Here is a 20516-nt window from a genome sequence, read left to right as displayed (position 1 = left end):
ACAGCAAGATTTTACAAGGCCTTATATTTCATGCCGAATCTGACAGTAACAGACTGGAGGAAAACTTTGAAAGGGACAGATCCACCATACATCAAGTATCTTTACTGCAGTTTCTGCATACTGACTTAGTGACTTCTCAAGTTTCAAGTCAACATCAATGTACCTGTTGATTGATGCACAGTGACAAGCGTAGTACCTACCTGGTGCTTGTGTGTAATAAATGTCATTACTGTACCTGTGCGTGCACTGAACACCTGTCTGTGTCTTATCTAAAGTGTCCGATATGTTTACCAACCAGTAGAACCTTTCTGAATTGAACAACAGCTGAACATCTATCTCCCTCTCCATCTCCCTCAGATGTAGATACCGTAGGTTTGCACTTTAGCGCTGAATAAAAACCAATGAGTCCTGATGAAGTGACTACAGTGTTATTTGTTTTGTGGTCAAGTGGAAATTAACGTGTGAGATGGAATGTGTTCTTACCATGTAGCTTCCTCTCTCTGAAATATGGATTAGTTATGCCTGCACAGGTATTTGGATGAAACAACTGCATGCTGAGGTTTGGAATGTGCACATACCCACTCTGTCTCTTTCTGGGTCTGACACACAAATTGCAAGTGTGATTCTGGGGTGCTGGGATTTCATGCATGGCTTTGTGTTCCCACAGTATAACAAACTTGGTAATTTTACGATGCACATTACAAACTGTAATTGATTTCTGATGTTATCCTCAAAATCTTATGTGTTTGTTTTACATCTTAACATCATATTTACACGTCATATGCATTGGTAAACTGAAAAGCAATAGATAAGTTAAGCTACATACATATACACTTTCTGCGCCACATGACCTCCCCAAAGATTGAAGACTGGTCCATACTGGTCCATACTTGTGATAACTGTCATATTACTCTCCATAGCAAAGTAAGGAGCAGGATTTGGATTCACAGCTGATGGAACGCACAGTGCCAGGGGAGGAGCAACAAACTGCAGAAGGGAGGGGCCTGAATGGGCCCAGCCAATCAGAACAAGTGAGCAGTGATGGGGAGTGGCTTACAGCACTGGCTGTGCCAATGAGAGAGCAGGACCTTGAACCTGTGGACTTTGAGTTTGACATCAGTAGAGAGGTATAGAACACCACCACCCTTTCTTTTGCTTCAGCATCTAAAATTGTCTTTGCAATCAGGTGTACCAAAAACATCTGGGGTTTATTTACGTGCTAATTTAGTTTTTAAAGTTCAAGCTTATTTCTAATTAAAATCAAACTCATTGGATGAAACAGTGAACCTCTATCTGATCTGTTGCCTGATTCCAGTTGGCTACTCCACCGAAGGTGCCAATCCCCAGACGCTATGTTGAGCTGGAGCTCGAGGAGATCCTGAGTTCCGAGGAGATAGAAGTCCGCCACCTTAAAACAGAGAAGATCAAAAACCTCCTCGCCAAGTCAGGGTAAGGACCTGATCTGGCCTGTTACAGTACTCACATTTGTATTTCAGTATCAGAGCAATCACGTGGTCTTTTTGTCAAATACCAGAGTTTTCAGTTTTGTGAAATATTGACCTCGGTTTTTTAAAGTGTCGCATTTATAAATGCATGAGTAACAGTGACAAGCTGTTGTAACTACAGTATAAGTAGCCAACCAAGCACTGGTTCCTCCATTTCAGTGGTCAGAACATGGCGTCTTCCCTCAACGTGGACACAACAGAGCTGGACTCTACCCTGCAACAGAGGGAGAGGATTGTGGGTATTCCACGTGCGTTGGCATCTGAGGCATCGATGAAGATCAAGCAGGCTGCAGCAGGTGGGCACCACTATTAGCACATCTTACTTTCACACAACACATAAGAAGTTCATAGGTTTACTAAGGTCTTCTGCACCAAGTGGTATAAAGGGCATTTTTAAACCTGTTCTATACTGGAAAAAAGACTACTTGCCCCTGCCTGTGATTAACTTTAAACTACACAAGAATATTTGTTTTAACCTGAAATGGCTGCATCATTGTAGGGCATCTGTGGTATAGTACCAGTACATGTTTAGTGTTGTTTCAAGCTCTCTGAAATATGATGTCCTGTGTTTGTGCTTTCAGCCCGGGCCTCCATTAGACAATAAGCTGTATGCGATGGCTTCCCCTCCTGGATTCAGTTTTTTGATTTACACATATATATGTAACAAATATGTAAAAAAAAATGTCCTATTTATGACCCACAAATGCTTTTCGTTAGACTACAATGTTTTGTAAATTAATCCTAATCTGTTTGAGTCAAATACACCTTCTTTGCCTTTTTTAACACTGAATAATATTGGTTTGTTTTGCACTTGTACATGTCTGACATCTCCAACAAAACCAATCACTCCACTAAAAAACATTTGAATCCAACTTTGCAAGTTAAAAGGTCTTCATAGTTTTGACAAGTACATATTTCTCTGGAGAGCTGATGTAACGAATTGAGTTTTTGCTCATAGAATCAGTGTGGAAGCAACGGAGAACAACTTGCGATTCCTTTTTATACACTTGACTCTGACAACAAAATATGCACTGTGTGTATTGCAGTTTGGTCAATTCTGAGTATTTTTAATTATGCTGCTAAATGAGATTTTGTTTTAAAAGTTTGAAAAAAAGAGTCACATGAATTAAATGCTAATATTTAAAGGTTTGCCTTTGTGTGATAGTGTTCCTTGAAATCTGGCCAATCACATCCCAATTGACTTGCTGATTAGACACGCAGACATCCCAGGTAGCAGTAATCATTTTTAAAGACTATGCTAGCTAAATCATTTTTTCATCTCTCCATTTTTCAGTAATGTTTGAAGCAAAAGACTCAGGGAAAGAGCTATAATGGGGTAATCTGAGGCACTACTCTGAAGAGAACATGGTTAGCAGACAGCTGCTAGCATTTTACTTTTATTGATGACAGTGATGGCTTTCAACAATGACTGATGAGATTCAAGAATGAGCTATCAGGGAGAGCTGGGAGCTCTTGAGATCACTGAACCTGGGTCCGCATAGTGCACCTGTGAGTCACATGTGTTGAGGCAGGGTGGGCACAAAAATCAAAGAAAGTAAATGGATCACACGGACCAGATGAAAAAAAATTCTGTACCCTTCAACTTTATGAATGTCGTTTAAAAAAGTCCAACAAAACAGAACAGAGTTTTACAAACAAAACATCATTGGCTGCTAAGGAAACATGAACACAATTTGGAGTCTGTCAGTTCACATCTAGAAAAATGGATGCTGTCTCTCGCTCATTTTCCTCTTTAGGATGACTTCATAAATGTCATTTTGAAGCTGTTCTTCTTGTCGTCTCCGTCTTCCTCAGAGTCTTCCTCAGACTCGTCCTCACTGCTCTCCTCTGAGGGGGGAGGGGGACTCTTGTCACTAGGTTCCTGTGGCTTGGAAGCGTCTGTGGAAGGTTTGGGGCTGCTGGGGTTGTCTGTCTCAGCAGGACTCTGAGTTACTGGAGGTGGGTCAGGCTGTGGGAATCAGGACGGGAAGAGTGTGGGGGAACAGATGAACACACACTGTGTAGGCTACACTCCAGAAACCTGTTTTACTGTACAACTGTTATAAGAAGTTGCCAATACATCAATGTCATACATTTGATTCCAAGGGAGCCAGCATACTGATAAGAAATATTATCTACACAGGTATTGTAGGTTGCTTAGGATAAAAGTGCTTGCTTAATATATAAATGTATATCTAGAAGCTTGTGAGCCGTAGCCACAGCACCATACCACAGGATAATATAGAAATTCAAGAGTGTTATTCTAGTGAGACTGTAACATATACATGTATACAAGTTTCTAACCACCCCCATTCACCTCATTGAATCCCAGGCCACAGTGCCTGCGATTGCGCCCTGACAGCACCCCATCCAAGCTCTGATGGTACTGCTGCTCCAACTCTGAGTTCATCTTCTGATCTTCCGTCCCTAACACAGGAATGAGTGAAATACTGTGAGGATATGAAATATCTGCTGAAAATTATCATTGCTTGGGAGGTATAGAAAACCTGTAGAACCAATACAGAATTTACATTCATTTCAGGATGAAAGTTGACTTGTTATAAACTCATTATGTAGATAATGTTCTTGTTCAAAGGCAGTGTTGTTATTTGTGCTAAGAGCGTAGTATATGGACAATGCTAACACTGTTAACAATCTGCTGCAGTCAGTATGGCAGGGAAATTATGCATTTTTCTCTCTTTTGTTGTTTGAGTTCTATCTGAGCACTTTTAATTGTATTTAAGTATCAAAGAGTTTAGTTGATAACAGACAATTACATGATAAAATATATAGCTTCAACATTTGAATACAGTGTTCTCACCAGAGCGGAAGTGAGAAGTAGACTTGTGATCTCCAATGACAAGCCGTCCGGTGTGCTCCTTCTTAAGATGGATACAAAGAGCAAGCTCATTACAAACGCTCACCAACAATAAGACACAGTAGCCTATAACATGATTTGAAATAAAGGTACAGCCTTGAAACAATGCCAGGGGTTACGCAATATTTCAAATTCATGTTGAGAGATTCCTAACAAAACACACACTCCACTTTATGTACACAGACCTTGGCTGCACCCATCAGTCGCAGAAACTTCTGTTTTCTCTCATCTGTGCCCAGGTCTGCCGTTTCCCACTGTGTCGCCCCTGCCTAATCAGGGGGGAAATAAACACATGATGTACACTAAGACTGTGTAACAAAATCAAGAATGCTGATTGTCAACAAAACTGCGTGAAAACTCTGATGAACGCAGTTTGGAATACTCCTGCAGACAATAGTTGGTCAGATGTACCCTTTCAATTTAGTCCTACCGATAAATGAATCTTTTCCTCTGAAGACTCATCACAATTGATGAGGTCATATGGCCATATGCGAGCCTATATTAGCCTCGTGAGATTACTGCAGTGAACCGCCATAGATCCACATTGAAATTAAGTTTGGGGGCAATAGATGAACTCAGAGACATCATCAACTGTGGTCCTCTGCAGGTGATCCTCTAATTCGGAAATAACTGAAGACATAATAGATCAGGACATAAGAGTTATATACAGCGCAATTGAGATCCATAAAGATGGAAATTGAATTAGATTACGCTCAGATGCCATAAGCATATGGCAGTTACAAGCTACTGGAGCTTGTAACTACTGATGTTAATGGTCACCTGCTGGCAATCCAGGTGACAAACACACTTTAAGCATAACGTTATCTATTCAGCCCACATACATTCATAGCCTGCAGGGCTGCAAAATAAGACGGGAAAGTAGCGGAGTGCTACGTAGCCTTTAAGCTAGCTAAACATTGGCAAATAATCGCAATGTTCTGGCAGACCAGATGAGCTCACACACTTCATCAGGGGATGCAGGTCTCTTTGTCCCTTGTCGATCGTGTGACGAACTCATTTTCTCCGTGTGAATCCACTCTAGAGTACTCTAAACATGACAATATTTCTCCGTCTAACAGATATCTGCTAATTCATTGGATCCTCTCAGATTTGTTGTGATGGGCAGAGTAAAAATTACAACATTGTATTATTCCGGTTCAGCCGCAAGTTGTACAGAAGTTTGTCCAAATAAAAGTCTTGATCTGGTGGAAACGTACTGTATGTCTGTTTTGCCTAGCAGAATTCAAACTAAGTTATTTTTTTGTAATATGCATTTTTCTTTTTAGGCAAAGATACTTTATAAGGATGCTACATCTTGCTGATTAATCGTGTTGACTGTTCTGTAGCTGTTCTGTAACTGTTCTCACATTTATGATGTATTTAATATAATTGTGCATAAGACTTATTCAAAGTGTGCCAAGGTAACAAGAATTTGTATCATTTGTATTTTACTTACATTTCTTGGACCCTTATTATGACAGATGTTGCTAACCCGGAAGTGCAATTGTTACACGGTATCGACTCTGGATACGTTGGTTTAGTGCATTGTGTTTCTCTTGGGCCGGAGATCAACTATCAACTTAATTAACCCTCTGTTTGATACAGAATAGTTTATGATTTCAATGAGAGTCGTGTATACTCTTTATGGTTGTTTAGATGATTTAAGGACGCGCGAGCCGTATTAGTTAACATTCAAATTATCTAATAAATGCAGTTAGCTACTCTGCTAACGGTAGTTCATTTCAGCTGGGTATGTTGGGTCCTGAACTGAAACGGTGCTTCTAACTGACTTACAAGAGGAACCATATCAACTAAATATCAATAACAAGCGATAGTTGGTGCCTGTTTCCTCCAGTGCATTTCACATTTTATACTAGCCCTACACTTAACTGCAAACATGACTTTGGCAAACAGCCGAGAGCAGCGAAAAACAGCGGGCAATCGCATGTCAACTTTACTGACTGCAGAGGAAGAAGATGATTTCTACAAGACAACCTACGGAGGTTTTAACGAAGTAAGAATTTTGCGTTGTTGTGAATATGAGAAATGCAACAACAATACATTACTTTGTACGTTGCACACATCCCAGCTCTAGACACAGTATATGTATGGTAGGTTCATGTAAATTATGATTTGACCCGATTTGTTTAAAAATTAAGGAATCGGGCGATGACGAGTATAAAGGAGATCATTCGGACACTGAAGATGAAGTGGACAGTGATTTTGATATCGATGAAGGGGATGAGCCGGACAGCGACCAAGAGGATGACGCGCCCCGCAGAAAGAGTCGGGTCGTCACAAAAGCTTATAAGGTGAGAACATCAACAGGACATATAACAGAACTCGTAAATGGTTTGTTGTGTTTCACCTAGAGATAACAAAAAGTTTTGTTTAGGAAGTTAGGTCAGTCATTGTACATTAAATACAGTATTTGGGTCAATGACATGACATGCATATTTTTGTGTCCGACTGCATCATTTTATTTTTAAATAGTTTGAATCAATTCATGACATGCATCACTTTATTCTATTAAATCTATTTAGTTTGAATTCATTTTCAGGAAATCAGAAAAAAGGATATTATTTTATGTTTTGGGATCTCAAACCCCCAAAATGTCAGGTGGCGCAACCGTCCGTGCAAATGAACAGACTAAAAAAGTATTAAAAAATGGTGTTTTAATGAAAATAAATTCAAAGTAAAATACTTTGGCATGATTTTATGTTTGAAACCTTTCAAATAATTCCAATTTTCCAGATATCAATACTTTGATCTAGTTGAGATAATTAAAAAACTTTTGTCCAGCAATTTGTAAGCTCTCAAATGGCAGGGTGGCACAACCGTAAAAATGTGTCTTTTATTCTGAAGTAGAATGTCAATAATAGTAAACAGGATATTGAATCATCTAGAGGACTCCAATTGACCTTTATGACTGATTGAAAAGGTTGGTAATTTTCTCTCAAATTTTGATAAAAATAGTTACTTTCAACTCCTAGTAAGATTGGTTCACTTTCTATGTCAGGTGGTACAACCAATGTAAAACTAGGGAAATGTTATTTTATCATAAAGCTCTTTTTACATTAAATTATTATATGAATGAACTTGTACTTGAACTCAAAAACTAATACAGGTGTCCAACTAGAGGCCTGTTTAATTTGAAATTAGTGGGGAAAATGTCAGGTGGTGCAACCAGTCAGTCAGGTGGCGCAACTGCAGGGAATTTAACTATACATTATACCTTATAATATTATTATTAATTATAATATGATATATAAGGCTCTTAGATTGTCTATTAATTTTCTAAAATGTTTATAAGTTTAATATTAAAGATGGTATATAGTTTCTAACATTTTCATGATTATTTTAAATCATTTTAGATGTCATTATCAACTAAAGAAAAATCTGCACGACACAGGGAGCTCATAATTATCCGGCTGCAAGACAAATATACCTTGCAAAAAGAAAAGAAAGGTATGATAAACTGTAATGCAAGCCTGGATTTGGTAGTAGATACTTTTATACAGTTGTCAGACCTTTCAAATTTTGGAACCTGTACAGAACTGTTGAAACATTTCAACCATAAGCTCAACAGCCGTGCTAGCCAAATGCCACTACAATTGGCCACACCAAGCCAAAGAATGCAGGTTTTTTGAAAGAAAGCCTAAGAGAAGATGAAGTTGTCCTCCACATCAATTTTTCTGAAAACTTCTCCTGCTAGCTTCATAGTGAGGTACAGTCTTTCCATTTTGGAGGGAGTCGGAAGCTAGCTACAGTCCACACCTGTGTAGCTTATACAACAGCTGGCTAACAGGCCTATGCCACCATCTCTGCGCCCCTTCGGCACAATGAGAGAGCTGTGTGGGCCCACTTGGAGCCAGTGCTGAGGGATGTAATGAGGAAATGCAACCCATCCCCCACAACTTTATACGTAATGAGTGACGGTCCAGTCACCCAGTACCGAAATAATATTTTTTTTTTTGCTCAGCCCATCCAGCTGATATCATTTTTGACTATACAAAGGATGTCCTCAAAGTGATATCAGAACCTTGGAGTAAAGTATCAAATCAAAACCTGATACTTTAGAGTGTGACTTTGTTGTTGATCATTTGCAATCAATTACAGTAGGCTACATCTAATCAATCTGTTGCACTATAGCCTATTCCTATACCGAATGTGATCCTGTGGCCTATATCCTGTTTTTGATCAAGTCACTTCCTTTTTTTTAATAGCCTTGATAAATGTGATCAATATACTACCTTAACATCAGCAGAGACTGTTAACTTAAATATTTTTTTGTTGTATTTGAAATAAAAATGCAGTCATTACTACTGTTGTCAGGTGGCACAACTGAATCGTCAGGTGGTGCGACCAGGTAACATTTGTATTTAAGACAATAAATAATAGATTAAAGTGACAAGTGGTTTCAAACTATGATGTGCATAGCTATTGTATTGAAAACATTAATTTTGTATATTCATAAAACAATTTTTCGGTCTTTAAATGTAAAATTGGATACTTAACATTTACAAAATACCTGGCGCTAGGGTGCGATAATCTAAAATTGTTGTTAATACAAAAAACAAACACAAAATAATAATCTGTAAGGCACTGTATACAAACTAAGGAACACTTGCTAAAAAAATCACTTTGAGTTAATAGTAGGTAAATATATATACTTTTTACAAATATTTGGCTGCGCCACCTGACATTTATTGGGTGGTGAAGTTAAAAATACAGTCAAAAAATGAATTTAATCACTTTGAAAAGTTATTTATCAAATAAGACTTGTTTCAACACATTGCTCCAATTTCAACATGCATTACATCAATTTTGAAAACACATTAAAAAAATATTTTTTTTAAAGCCTTATTTGTCATTGACCCATTTACACAATGGGTTTGCAACTTGTTTTCTTTTCAGGAGCCAGTTAAAGTGGCTAAACCCAAGCCAAAGAAGCCCTCAGTTGAACAGAAGAAAATAGAGCGAGTGAAGGTCCCTCAGAAACGCACTGCTCAGGTCTTCCAGGACTTTGCTGAAAGTAAGTAGGTCGGTCAGGCCTGATCACCTGTATGCTATTCAGGGTGGAAAAAAACACCCTCCTTATAGATAAGTGGCTGCTTGTTCTTTGAATCCACAAGAGAACTACATGGTTAACACTGACCCATATTTCTGTACTGACTTTTCCAAGCTAAAGTACCACTGCAATGCATGTACAGAGGGAGGGACTCCAGGAGAACTCTGAAGGGAGGGAGTTGAATTAGCTTGGCTGTTCAGTTTCTAGCAGATAGTACTGACAGCCTTTAATATCATGACCATAACTGCCACCTTCACTGATATCATATGTAACTATGGCTGTGGTCGGATAGTCTGTCCTATTGTCTTTTTCTAAGAGGTGAAGTAGAATTCATAAGGACTTCACAAAAGACAACCGCAGTGTTAAGAGAGTTCGATGTTATTAACGTATGTTAACGTGTTCCAAAATCACATTGATTGGTTGTTGATTGGGTTGTTGTTGCTGCTGCAAGGAATTGTGGGGCAGTATTTCTCCTTCCCTTTTGTAAAGGTAGCTCCAGTGTACCCTATGCTAAAGGAGATATGAAAGGAAGCATTCAAGCACTTAAGCATTAAAGCATTTCCTAAGCATTCGGCCAGCTCTTGTAATGGATGCCACTTAGATACTTCTGAGTCATTTCACTCAGTTAGGAACCTTCCTAAGCAAAAAAGACCAGAGACCTGAAACAAAGGCACATGACTGGGAAAACAAAGGAGCACATGGAAAACAAGGAAGTACAGGAAGTAAACGCATGCAAGACTACTACAAAATAATAGACCATAACAAGGAAAAGACATAACACAGTGCAGACTGTGACAGTTCAGTTATTACATATATATTGTGTATAATACATGGGACTGCCATGTTCTTAATGATTAAACAAAAATGAAACTCTCATGGAGACCAGTTTTAGAAATGAATATTATATAACAAATGATGCTTTACATGAGTAAGCTGAAGTGTCTTAATAATGTTCGTGTCAAACAATCTTACACATATAAAAGTGTAACCACATGACGAGCCATAAAAAGCAATTTTTAGCCAAATAAAGTCATCATCTTATCATGGCTATAATTTAGATTCTTCTGGATTGTTTCCCTCAGTTAGGACACTATTCAAACAGAGCCTATGACATGAATCTGATGTGAAACCAACATCAACAACACCAACTGACCCTCTGTCATCTTTCTCATCTACCTCCACAGTGCGTAAATCGGTGCGTCAATCAACCAGTGAGCACACACGCAAAACCAACATGAGACTGCAGTTACGACAAGAGGCCCCTAGAAGGCGCCGTGGGGCCCACCAGGATCGACCACTCACCCAGGAGGAGCTTTTGGCAGAGGCCAAGATCACAGCTGAGGTCAATGTCAGATCACTTGGTAAGAAGAAAAATTTTAAGTTAAAGTTTAAAGCTAATTACACCAATATTAGTGACAAAAATATGTTGATATGGCACAGCTACCAAAGTAGAATTTCATAATTTCAATGGACTGCACTAATTGCATTGCTAATCGTACTTTATTTGGTTTTGAACTAAAGTCGATGAAGCTGTTGCATCCCTATCAAATACAAATAGAAAAACAGCTATCCTGGTGAGAACTTGCACAGTGAAGAGTGCAAAGGTGTAGAGATTATGATGTGATCTCTTCAGAATTTGCTCAGTGTGTTTCCTTCTTTCTCAGAGAACTATGAGCGTCTGGAGGCAGATAAAAAGAAGCAAGTTCACAAGAAGCGACGCTTTGATGGGCCAACTATCCGCTACCATTCAGTCCTCATGCCCCTTCTGTCTGACTCACTCCTCAAGGAAGAGAATGTGGACGTAGAGGGGTATGTATTTGTCTCATAAACACTTGGGGTGTGGGCTAGATAGATAGATAGATGGATACTTTATTAATCCCAAGGGAAATTTAGGTCAGGCTAGATCCCCTACATCCAATATCTATGCTTTGATGTTAACCTGCTCATTGACGGTAAAAGCCATGTTTAGAAGAGCTTCAGAGAAGGACACTGAATATACAAAACATTCCGGTGACCAAGCTCATGCACAGCTCTTGGACACTTAGACTCAAAGCTCACACACACAGACACACACACTCCTGTCATATTATCTTCCATTTATCGCTGTCTGTGTAAATCGTCATAACATTCTGGTGGGTCACCACCATTAAAGTAGTAAAAAGTTTGCCCTATTATCTTGTTTTGTTTCAAAGAGCTAGGAACTATTGCTTTGGTTTACAGGCTGTTTTGAGACTGTGACATGAATTGGAGAAACTGCAGTTTAACCCAGTTCTTCTGTCCTTCTCCCACAGGTTAGATCAGGATGCTCCTCAAGCTTCCTCCTCCTCCTCCTCCTTCTCAGCTCCTTGTTCCGCCTCCTCGGCCTCCCAGGGTTCCTCAGGAGCAGCAGCAGGACTGTGCTCGCGCACATACATCACCTTCAGTGATGAAGATTCCATGTCTATGATGTTCCCTGCAGCAACAAGGGGCTCTGGCCCCCAGCTCCCAGTGCAGGAGGTGTGTCCTGTGACGCACAAGCCAGCGCTGTACCGCGATCCTGTCACGGACATCCCTTACGCTAACGCCCGAGCCTTCCGCATCATCAGAGAGGCCTACCGCAAGTATGTCGCTGCCCATGGCTTCCCCTCAACAGATGTGGTAGGGGGTGCTGCCACCAGCAGTGGTGCAGTAGATGGATCTGCCGCTTCAACTGTCGCCACCTCTAAGGGCATGTGCCAGAAGACGCTTGTTAAACAAACAGTGGTCACCACATAACAAGGACGAGGGATTATGGTTTATATGGCTTGTTGGCAGTACCAGGAGGGGATGGTCAGTTCACTGCTCAGATTTCCACCCAAGCATCACTCTTTTTGAGACATTGTAGGAGAAGAGTTCTGCAAGGTCTTGGTGATGATGGAGGGACTTCAGTGAGATCTGAAATAGTTTGGGTATTGAAAGCAAACATGAATCAAACCGACACAGAAAACACAGCAATGATGAGAGAAACGTTTTCTTACATATCAAGGTTTATGTGTGTAACGGTGTGTGCTGATAACCTGTGGATGTATGACAACTTCAACTGCCCCTGCTGACTTGTTTTTATTTTTATTGTTTATGTTGAATGATTCTTTTTTTTTCCTGCATTGAATCAAAGATGATTTAATCTTGATTTTCTACTTGTGTCCCTTTAAATCCCACATAAAGGTTTGCAGTGAAAGTCACTCTGCAGGTCTTGATACTAGTCCTAAAAAATAGTATGTTGTTTTTTTTCAGCAGTTTTGTAACCGAATTTTGTGGTATCAAATAAATATTTTCTTTTCCTTTGTTATTATGTATGTTTGTTCACTGTACACATCTAAGGGTCTAAAGGCTCTACGCTCCACGTAAGATAAAATAAATAAATAGAATAAGGAAGAGAGCGACATTTAAAAACTTGGGTTAAAACTCCTCCTGAGTCTCTCAATCCTTGAATTAAGACTGCGGAGGCATGTACCCGACAGCAACAGGTTGAAGAGGCTGGCATTGGGGTGGTGCATGGTGGGTAGGGGCGCTCTGATAGTCCGTTCAGCTGAGCGCACCACCCTCTGTAGGTTGGCCTGATCTTGGGCGGCACAGCTTCCGTACCAGACAGAGATGCATCCTGTGAGGACGCTCTCAACAGCTGAGGAGTAGAAGGTCCTCAGGATGGGAAGGGAGATCTTGAACGTCCTAAGCCTCAGGAGGAAGTACATCTGCTGCCTAGATTTTGTCAGGTGTTTTGTGTGAAGGGTCCAGGTTAGGTCCTCAGTGAGGTGCACTCCCAGGTACTTAAAACTGGAGACCCTCTCCACATGCTCCCCGCTGATGGTGGGGGGGGGGTTACCCGCTGTCCTGCTTCTGCTGGAGGTCCACCACCATTTCCTTTGTCTTTTTGACATTAAGGGCCAGAGTGTTAGACTTACACCACAGTGCCAGGTCTGCCACTTAGTTATGGTAGGTCTGCGCGTTGTTTTCGGAGATTAGACCCAGCGCCATGGTGTCGTCGGCAAATTTAATGATGGAGGTTGAGTTTCCGGAGGCTGTGCAGTCATATGTGTAGATGTTTTACAGCAGCGGGCTCAGAACGCACCCATGGGGGCACCTATGTTTAGCCAGCGGCCCAGAGGTTACACCACCCTCTACTCTCACAATCTGGTGGCAGTCAGTGAGAAAGCTGAGCACCCAGTTGCACATTTGGGTGTTGATCCCCAGTGACCTCATCTTGACGACCAGGCGGAGGGGGACTATGGTATTGAAAGCTGAACAAATAAAGCACTTGAACTTGAACTCAAGAACCTTGGCAGTGAGCAGCTCTGTTTGCACAATTCACACGTTTTAGAGCAGGTCACAAGGAAGAACAGCATTCAATAAGATGACTCTTCCATCCGTCTAGAATGAGCAGTCCCCTAAAAAATTGCTTCAGCCTATCGTAAATACAGCATATTAATAAGAACAGATTAATCAACACATTTCTTTCGGTGATGAAACAAGCACAACTTCACAGTGACGTTAACATTTATTATTTTTCAAGTAACGTTGCTTATATGTTGACTATTACTTAACCTAAATCCACACTTCAGAATGATAGAATGGTTAGAATAGTCAAAGCCTATTATGGCGACGAGACTGGAGCACCTTGGTTCTGCACAATTCATCAGATCTACAAGTGTTATTCGAAAATATATAAGGTAAAGCACGTTAAATGAATTATCCTTCGAAGACCCCTTTAAGGAGGTGATAATTTAACAACTGCATTAATCAAATGTAAGGAAATGAAAACCACACACGGCTCTGTCACAGGAATTCAGTAATATCTCAAATCAGATTGATATTTGAAATTGATTGATGAAGTTCTAGTGTCAAATAAGGAAATAAAACACTCAAGAGTATTAACTGCCAAAACACTGGCAGCCCAAAAGTATGGGCCTTTTGTGTCACAACTTTATCTAATGATGTCAGTGACAGCTGGTAATTGGAACACTGATGTCACAGTGACAGGTTCTAGAATGTTAAAGTAGAACACATACTGTAGTAGAGTAAAGTAAAGTAGAGACATGTTGTCAGTTGTATGAGCAAGGAGTTGAGAGTACACACAGAAAACTTTAAGCAGCAGTTTTTGAGACATTGAGACTTTTCATATACAGTATCTTGTAAGAACTATAGAATCCCCTTTCAGGTAAGTTATTTTTTTATTTTGTTTAAAAAACAAATGGTAATGCTTAGTAATGATAAAGTTTTATGTATAATATCATTATGTAAATTGTGTCTGCAATGGAAAGACAAACATAATGGTGATATTTGTTGAAAACAAGGCAAACTTTTGTCAGTATAACTGCAAACATATTCACACAAATTACCCAAAATAGGATGTGGGTGTGTTTTATGGGTGGATCAATTCGATTTAAGGTCCAAACATCAATCAATTTGTCATGTCTGCTCGCAAATTCTTTTCTGCTAGATTTGGATATCTATTATAAAAAATCTCAACAAACCACAATTAGTTGTGTTCAACCAATACATATAATACAATAATCTTAAAGTAGATGTATGTTCATTACAGTAAACCTCTGAAGTGAAGTATTGATTGATTAGGACTTATGTGTGGAAAACAAGCAAATCTGCATTGACTAAGCAAACTATTATGTTCTCAGTATTTCCACAATGGACCGATTTAGTGAGGATCTGAAAGCAGCCCTGAGTAAGACCTTAGCAAATGAGCTGGAACATGTTCTTGCTGAAATGGCTGAGGAGGCACAATACAAGGAGCAAGCCATGAGGGTGACTCTGAAGAAGCTTGTCCAGGACATCACATGGCTTGAGGACTCCAGGGAGACAGAGAAACAGGAGTGGCAAAGAGAGAGAGAGGAGATGGTAGCAACTGCTGAGGCTGCCAGACACAAAGAGCAAGAGCTGAATCAAGATGCCATCTCACTGATGGAACACGAAGTGAAAAGGATGACAGTGGAGCGGGAAAAGGAGAGAGCGAAATCTTTAGCTCTGGAAATAGAGCACAGGAGGGTGCTCATTCTCCTGGAGCAGAAGGAGGAAGAGGATTACTATCAAATGATGGTCAAGGAGTCAGAGTGGATTATGAAAGACTCTGAGAACTGGGCCAGACGGACCGCAGAGAGAGAGCACTGCACCTTATCGACGGTGCTGACTGCTGCTGCCATCAAGCAAAGGTTGCTAGGTGACCTGAAGAGACAGGCTCAGAAATGGATGGTGAGAAATGTCACCTTCACCTACACATCCCACCTAGTCTAGTAGTTGATCATCTAAAGATGTCTACTTTTATCCTACAAAACATGAAGGAACACTGAGAAAGTGCTGTGTCTGTTTTCCTCAGGTGTCAGACGAGTCTACTCCAGAGACCAGCCGGACAGAGAGAACTCCCATGGTTTTCAAAACATGGATGTTGAGAGAAAAATGGAGAAAACTTCAGAACAACACGCCGTGCCTTAATGATGGCCTCCAGGTAACTCACAGTTTCCATAAAAAAAGTTGTAATTATAGCATGACTTATATCTAATATTAGGCCTACTACTACTGAAGTTGCCTATGGTTCCTATAATCTAGATCATTATTAACCCAAAAGATTTGACATTTTTTTTCTCAGAGCTTCTGCAGGCAGAAGGAAATTGAACAGATCATTGTTCAGAACCAGACCCTTCAGGGAGAGATTGACGTAAAGTTTGAGAATAAGATAGAGCGTCTCATGGCCGAAACCATTAAAAAGAAGGAGAAGATCAGTAATGCTGATCTGAAAAAGAAAAGGAAGTTGGTGGAAAAGATAAAGAAAGAGCTGGAGAAAGTACACGAGGCCGAGCCGAAGGAAAAGAAAAGGAAGGAAGCTAAGGAGAAAAAGGAGGCAGAAAAACTGGAGAGGAAGAAAGCAAAAGAGGAGGGGGCAGAGACTAGGCAGCCAAGATTTTCTGTCTGGAGGAAATCATCCAGAGCAAAGGAAAATGCTAAAGAACTCAATAACATTAATAATAAATTATAATATTTTTCAGTACTGTCTCACAGCTTAATCTATGATAAGCCATGTATGTTCCTTGTGCACTAATTCCATCCAGACATGGACAGGAATTGCAGTTTCTGACTGTATAATAAGAATCTAATAGTATTTATGTTGCAACACATAAAATCAGGGTTACAAATCTCAGGGCGTGTTTGTTACAAGATCTAGTTAACTCTGAGTAAACCTTCCCTCCAAACCACTTCACTTCGTTTGGCAAGAGGCCAGAGATTATTTTTCATGCGACTGCAGTTATGAAAAGAGGCCCCTAGAAGGCGCCGTGGGGCCCACCAGGATCAACCACTCACCCAGGGTTTTTTGGCGGAGGCCAAGATCACATCTGAGGTCAATGTCAGACCACTTGGTAAGAAGAAGAAAAGGATGGGTGGTGTGGAGAGAACAGAAAATGTTGTGTAATCTTTATTTTTTTTTATGTATTCATTTATTTGGACACCCCAAGTGCAGGGTGGGCATTAACAGATAAGTCTGAAAATGATATAATCAACAAAATTAGTCGACCTGGCGTACGCTCCCCTCCCGGCTCAGCCTATTGTGCAAACTCTGACAAGTGGAATAAGATCACGGCCTACGTTAACATTAGGCTTACATAACAAAGGCCAACATTAAATGTATTAAGGATTAAGATCAATTGTATAATATATCAGTACTTACTTGTACGTGAAACATATTTAATGAAGAGCTAAAGAAATTTGAGGTCCAAGTCACACTTCCCATCCCATGTCTGCTGTGTTTGTTCTGCACGCATCTTATAAGTAGCAATGATGAATATCATGCATTCTGCAAGGTCTGTTGCATCGATGTAGAGGGCAGTTGAAAGAGAAAAGGGTCTTTGGAGCGGTGCACACACACACACACACACACACATACACACACACACTACCCACCACAACCGGGTGCATACAAAGTGTCTGGCTTTTTGGATGTCTAGAAGTGCCAATGATAAAAGCATCTTTTCTAATTCTAGTGAATGTCAACCATGGGTAAGCAGTGGCTATCACTCTCAATATGGATGTCTAATTTCCTAATCTGTATCAAAGTTTAAAGTTAAAGTTTATAGCTAATTACACCAATATTAGTGACACAAATATGTTGATATGGAAACAGCTTCCAAAGTTTATTTTCATAATTTCAGTGTTAATGCACTCATTTTAGAATAGCATGTCAGCAGTCGCCTCTAATTGCATCGCTAATAGACTTTATTTGGCTTTGAACTAAACTCCTCCTCTACAGAGCGACATGTCTCCTTTTCAAAGGCATGGGTTAGGTGAAATGATCTTAAATTTAAATATTTCTGGTCACGTTGGTGTGCACCATCATTTTTAGATTTAGTTTTTCTCTCTCATTACAGTAAAGTGACGTACTCTAGCTACTCCACAGATCAATAAATAACCTTTGTCTAATAGCTAGTTGTAAAATGTTAATGACTATTTGTATTGTTTTTGTTGATTAAGTAGATGAAGCTGTTGCATCCCTACTAAATCAAAATTGAAAAAAGCTATCCAGGTGAAGACTTGCACAGTGAAGAGTGCAAAGGTGTAGAGATTATGATGTGATCTCTTCAGAATTTGCTCAGTGTGTCTCCTTGTTTCTCAGAGAACTATGAGCGTCTGGAGGCAGATAAAAAGAAGCAAGTTCACAAGAAGCGACGCTTTGATGGGCCAACTATCCGCTACCATTCAGTCCTCATGCCCTATCTGTCTGACTCACTCCTGAAGGAGGAGAATGTGGACGTAGAGTGGTATGTATTTGTCTCACAAAAACTTGGGGTGGTTGCTAGATCCCCTGCATCCAATATCTATGCTTTGATGTTAACCTGCTCATTGACAGACTTGAGGTAAAAGCCATGTTTAGAACAGCTTCAGAAAAGGTCACTGAATATACAAGACATTCCGGTGACCAAGCTCATGTACTGCTTTTGGACACCCAGACTCAAAGCACACACACGCACACACGCACACGCGCACACGCACACACACGCGCACACACACACAAACACACACACACACACACACACACACACACACACACACACACACACACACACACACACACACACACACACACACACACACACACACGTCATATTCTCTTCCATTTATCGCTGTCTGTGTAAATTGTCATAACATTCCGGTGGGTAAAAAGTTTGCCCTAGTCATTTGTATGGTATCAAAGAGCTTGGAACTAGCTGGCTGTTTTGAGACTGTGACATGAATTGGAGAAACTGCAGTTTAACCCAGTTCTTCTGTCCTTCTCCCACAGGTTAGATCAGGATGCTCCTCAAGCTTCCTCCTCCTCCTCCTCCTCAGCTCCTTGTTCCGCCTCCTCAGCCTCCCAGGGTTCCTCAGGGGCAGCAGCAGGACTGTGCTCGCGCACCTATGTCGTGCCACAGTAATGCAGGTCTGAACCTCTCTGAGACACAAACACCAAACTGAATGTATTTTAACAGGTTTAAAAGAAAGGAATACGTTGGTCGGCGGCTCCCTCCTCGCCGACCAAGAAAACAACAAGTCCCACAATGCACCACGTAAACCCGTCACTGGTCCGGTCTGGCTGTGGCCAATGGCGTTGATTCACACTCCGTCTTTGCAGCTCGAGCTTCCGTGTTTGCAGCCGTGACCCTAGACATATCCCTGCACCGTGATCGCCTTCAGGAGAGAAATAGAAAGCTTCAGTGACAAGCAAAACCCCAGCGATGGCCCATCCACGCCAATAGCAATAGCACAGTACAATTACTTTCCTTTAGCAGACGTGTGATCACGCATATCAGCCGTCGTCTCTCTCCTCGGTCCTGCGGCACAGCTCTTCGTAGACGGCACCCCTCGGAGAGAAAGCATAGGCTACTCAGAATGAAACAGACACTCGCTGGCCCACACACACACAGTAAGTTGAGAGTTAAAACAGTGGATACTTTCCTTCACTGAGTTGGTTTGTTGCGTTCTCTCAATCCTCCAGCCGCCAGCGGTGTGCCGTCTGCCTTCCATCAGCTGTTTCTCCAAGATCACGTCATCAGGCCGACCCGGGGTTCTCTCTCTCCAGCGAACTTTACGTTCTCTATAAAAAGGTTTTTTCCTCCCAATGTCCCGAATCACAACTCCCCATGAATCACAGTCCAATTAGTCCAATCAGTCCATCACCCAATCAGTATTCCCTTCGTCTCTGGGAATCATCCATCACAAGGCAATTGTCCATTATGCCGAAATGAACCCAAACCACAATTACATTACACAATTAACAATTACATCACTTAATATTTATACACACATTGATGCCTCAAAACCCCACTGATCGTGACATTCCCCCCCACTAAATCAATAGTCGTCCCGGCTATTGGTACCTAGCTGGCCGAACTCCCAGGTTGGGTCGCTGCGACCGCCGGGCTACAGGGACAGGGGCTACCTCCTCATTCGGCTGCGCTTCACCTTCCTGCCCAGGGCCCGTTCCTTCGGCTACTACTACGGCTCCCCCTGGACCTGGATGCCCTCCCTGGACAGGTAAGCCTACTGGCCACCACCCCAGCCCTGGTCGCTCGATACTACCCTCCCCTGCCTCCTCACCTACATCTCCACGAGTCCCCCTCTGGTCCTCCCAGTTAGCAGGCGGGATGCACAGGTGGTTCCTGTGAATCGTACGGGTGGGCCTCTCCCGGCCTTCTGGGCGCAGGGTGTAGACAGGACGGTCAGTAGAGGGCAGATACAGCACTACATAGGGTCGAGGATCCCAGTGGTACCCTAATTTTCCCTGGCCGTGGCAGTGGAAATCCCGGACCAGAACCCGCTCTCCCGGAAGAATTGGCAGGGCCTTCCGCCCCTGATTGTGGCGCTTCTGGTCCTGCTGCTGCCGCTGTTGAGTTCCCTGCCGCACTAACTGATATGCCGAGGTTAGGCGGGCCTGATGCTCTCGGACCCACTCAAGGGTGTTGCCTCTCCACCCTGCTTGCTGTATTCCCATCAGCTGGTCGACCGGCAGCCGTGCATGCCTACAAAAAACTACAAAGAAGGGGGCCAACCCAGTAGCACTGTGGGGTGT

At 41.5% G+C, this 20516-nt stretch overlaps 3 protein-coding genes across 4 annotated transcripts in view; 2 read left to right on the top strand and 1 right to left on the bottom strand.

Annotated features, from left to right (window-relative positions):
- The window catches only part of plekha7a (pleckstrin homology domain containing, family A member 7a), a gene marked incomplete at its 5' end in the record, with an annotated part of 74070 nt that extends 71940 nt beyond the window's left edge, over positions 1 to 2130 (top strand). Inside the window, 4 exons of the mRNA XM_080841663.1 lie at positions 921 to 1127; positions 1316 to 1449; positions 1665 to 1801; positions 2087 to 2130. Of these exons, the coding sequence (XP_080697789.1) occupies positions 921 to 1127; positions 1316 to 1449; positions 1665 to 1801; positions 2087 to 2109 (501 nt within the window). The 3' untranslated portion in view covers positions 2110 to 2130. The remainder of the gene's footprint in view (positions 1 to 920; positions 1128 to 1315; positions 1450 to 1664; positions 1802 to 2086) is intronic.
- Positions 2131 to 3089: 959 nt separating this feature from the next.
- On the bottom strand, positions 3090 to 5492 carry cUnh11orf58 (chromosome Un C11orf58 homolog). 2 transcript variants are annotated; one of them, XM_080842769.1, is made up of 5 exons: positions 5348 to 5492; positions 4569 to 4652; positions 4327 to 4387; positions 3823 to 3932; positions 3090 to 3474 (listed from the first exon to the last, which is right to left on the bottom strand). In XM_080842769.1, exons 1-5 carry the CDS (start codon positions 5399 to 5401, stop codon positions 3259 to 3261), a joined length of 525 nt encoding a protein of 174 aa, XP_080698895.1. In that variant the 5' UTR covers positions 5402 to 5492; the 3' UTR covers positions 3090 to 3258. The 2 variants fall into 2 exon arrangements, with proteins under 2 accessions (XP_080698895.1, XP_080698896.1); XM_080842770.1 differs by having other exon boundaries at positions 4327 to 4384.
- A 506-nt stretch (positions 5493 to 5998) lies between these two features.
- On the top strand, positions 5999 to 12753 carry LOC308368519 (vacuolar protein sorting-associated protein 72 homolog). Its single transcript, XM_080842706.1, has 6 exons — positions 5999 to 6397; positions 6543 to 6695; positions 9301 to 9418; positions 10639 to 10815; positions 11119 to 11263; positions 11746 to 12753. The coding sequence occupies exons 1-6, from the start codon at positions 6281 to 6283 to the stop codon at positions 12206 to 12208; spliced, it is 1173 nt and encodes a 390-aa protein (XP_080698832.1). The 5' UTR covers positions 5999 to 6280; the 3' UTR covers positions 12209 to 12753.
- Positions 12754 to 20516: the final 7763 nt, after the last annotated feature.

Source organism: Sprattus sprattus (genome assembly GCF_963457725.1).
Source record: "Sprattus sprattus genome assembly, chromosome: 7".
Classification (NCBI taxonomy): domain Eukaryota; kingdom Metazoa; phylum Chordata; class Actinopteri; order Clupeiformes; family Clupeidae; genus Sprattus; species Sprattus sprattus.
Note: the sequence above shows the minus strand (reverse complement) of the source record. Positions and strands in the feature narration are given on the sequence as shown.

Excerpts from the sequence above, each read along its gene's own strand:
- cUnh11orf58 (XM_080842769.1), bottom strand. The coding sequence starts at position 5,401 with ATGAGTTCGTCACACGATCGACAAGGGACAAAGAGACCTGCATCCCCT. Across the intron at positions 4,653-5,347 it reads GACCTGCATCCCCTGATGAA|GCAGGGGCGACACAGTGGGA; the intron begins GTGTGTGAGCTC and ends CCCCCTGATTAG. Across the intron at positions 3,933-4,326 it reads TACTTCTCACTTCCGCTCTG|GGACGGAAGATCAGAAGATG; the intron begins GTGAGAACACTG and ends TTCCTGTGTTAG.
- LOC308368519 (XM_080842706.1), top strand. The coding sequence starts at position 6,281 with ATGACTTTGGCAAACAGCCGAGAGCAGCGAAAAACAGCGGGCAATCGC. Across the intron at positions 6,696-9,300 it reads TCGTCACAAAAGCTTATAAG|GAGCCAGTTAAAGTGGCTAA; the intron begins GTGAGAACATCA and ends TTTTCTTTTCAG. Across the intron at positions 10,816-11,118 it reads GGTCAATGTCAGATCACTTG|AGAACTATGAGCGTCTGGAG; the intron begins GTAAGAAGAAAA and ends CTTCTTTCTCAG.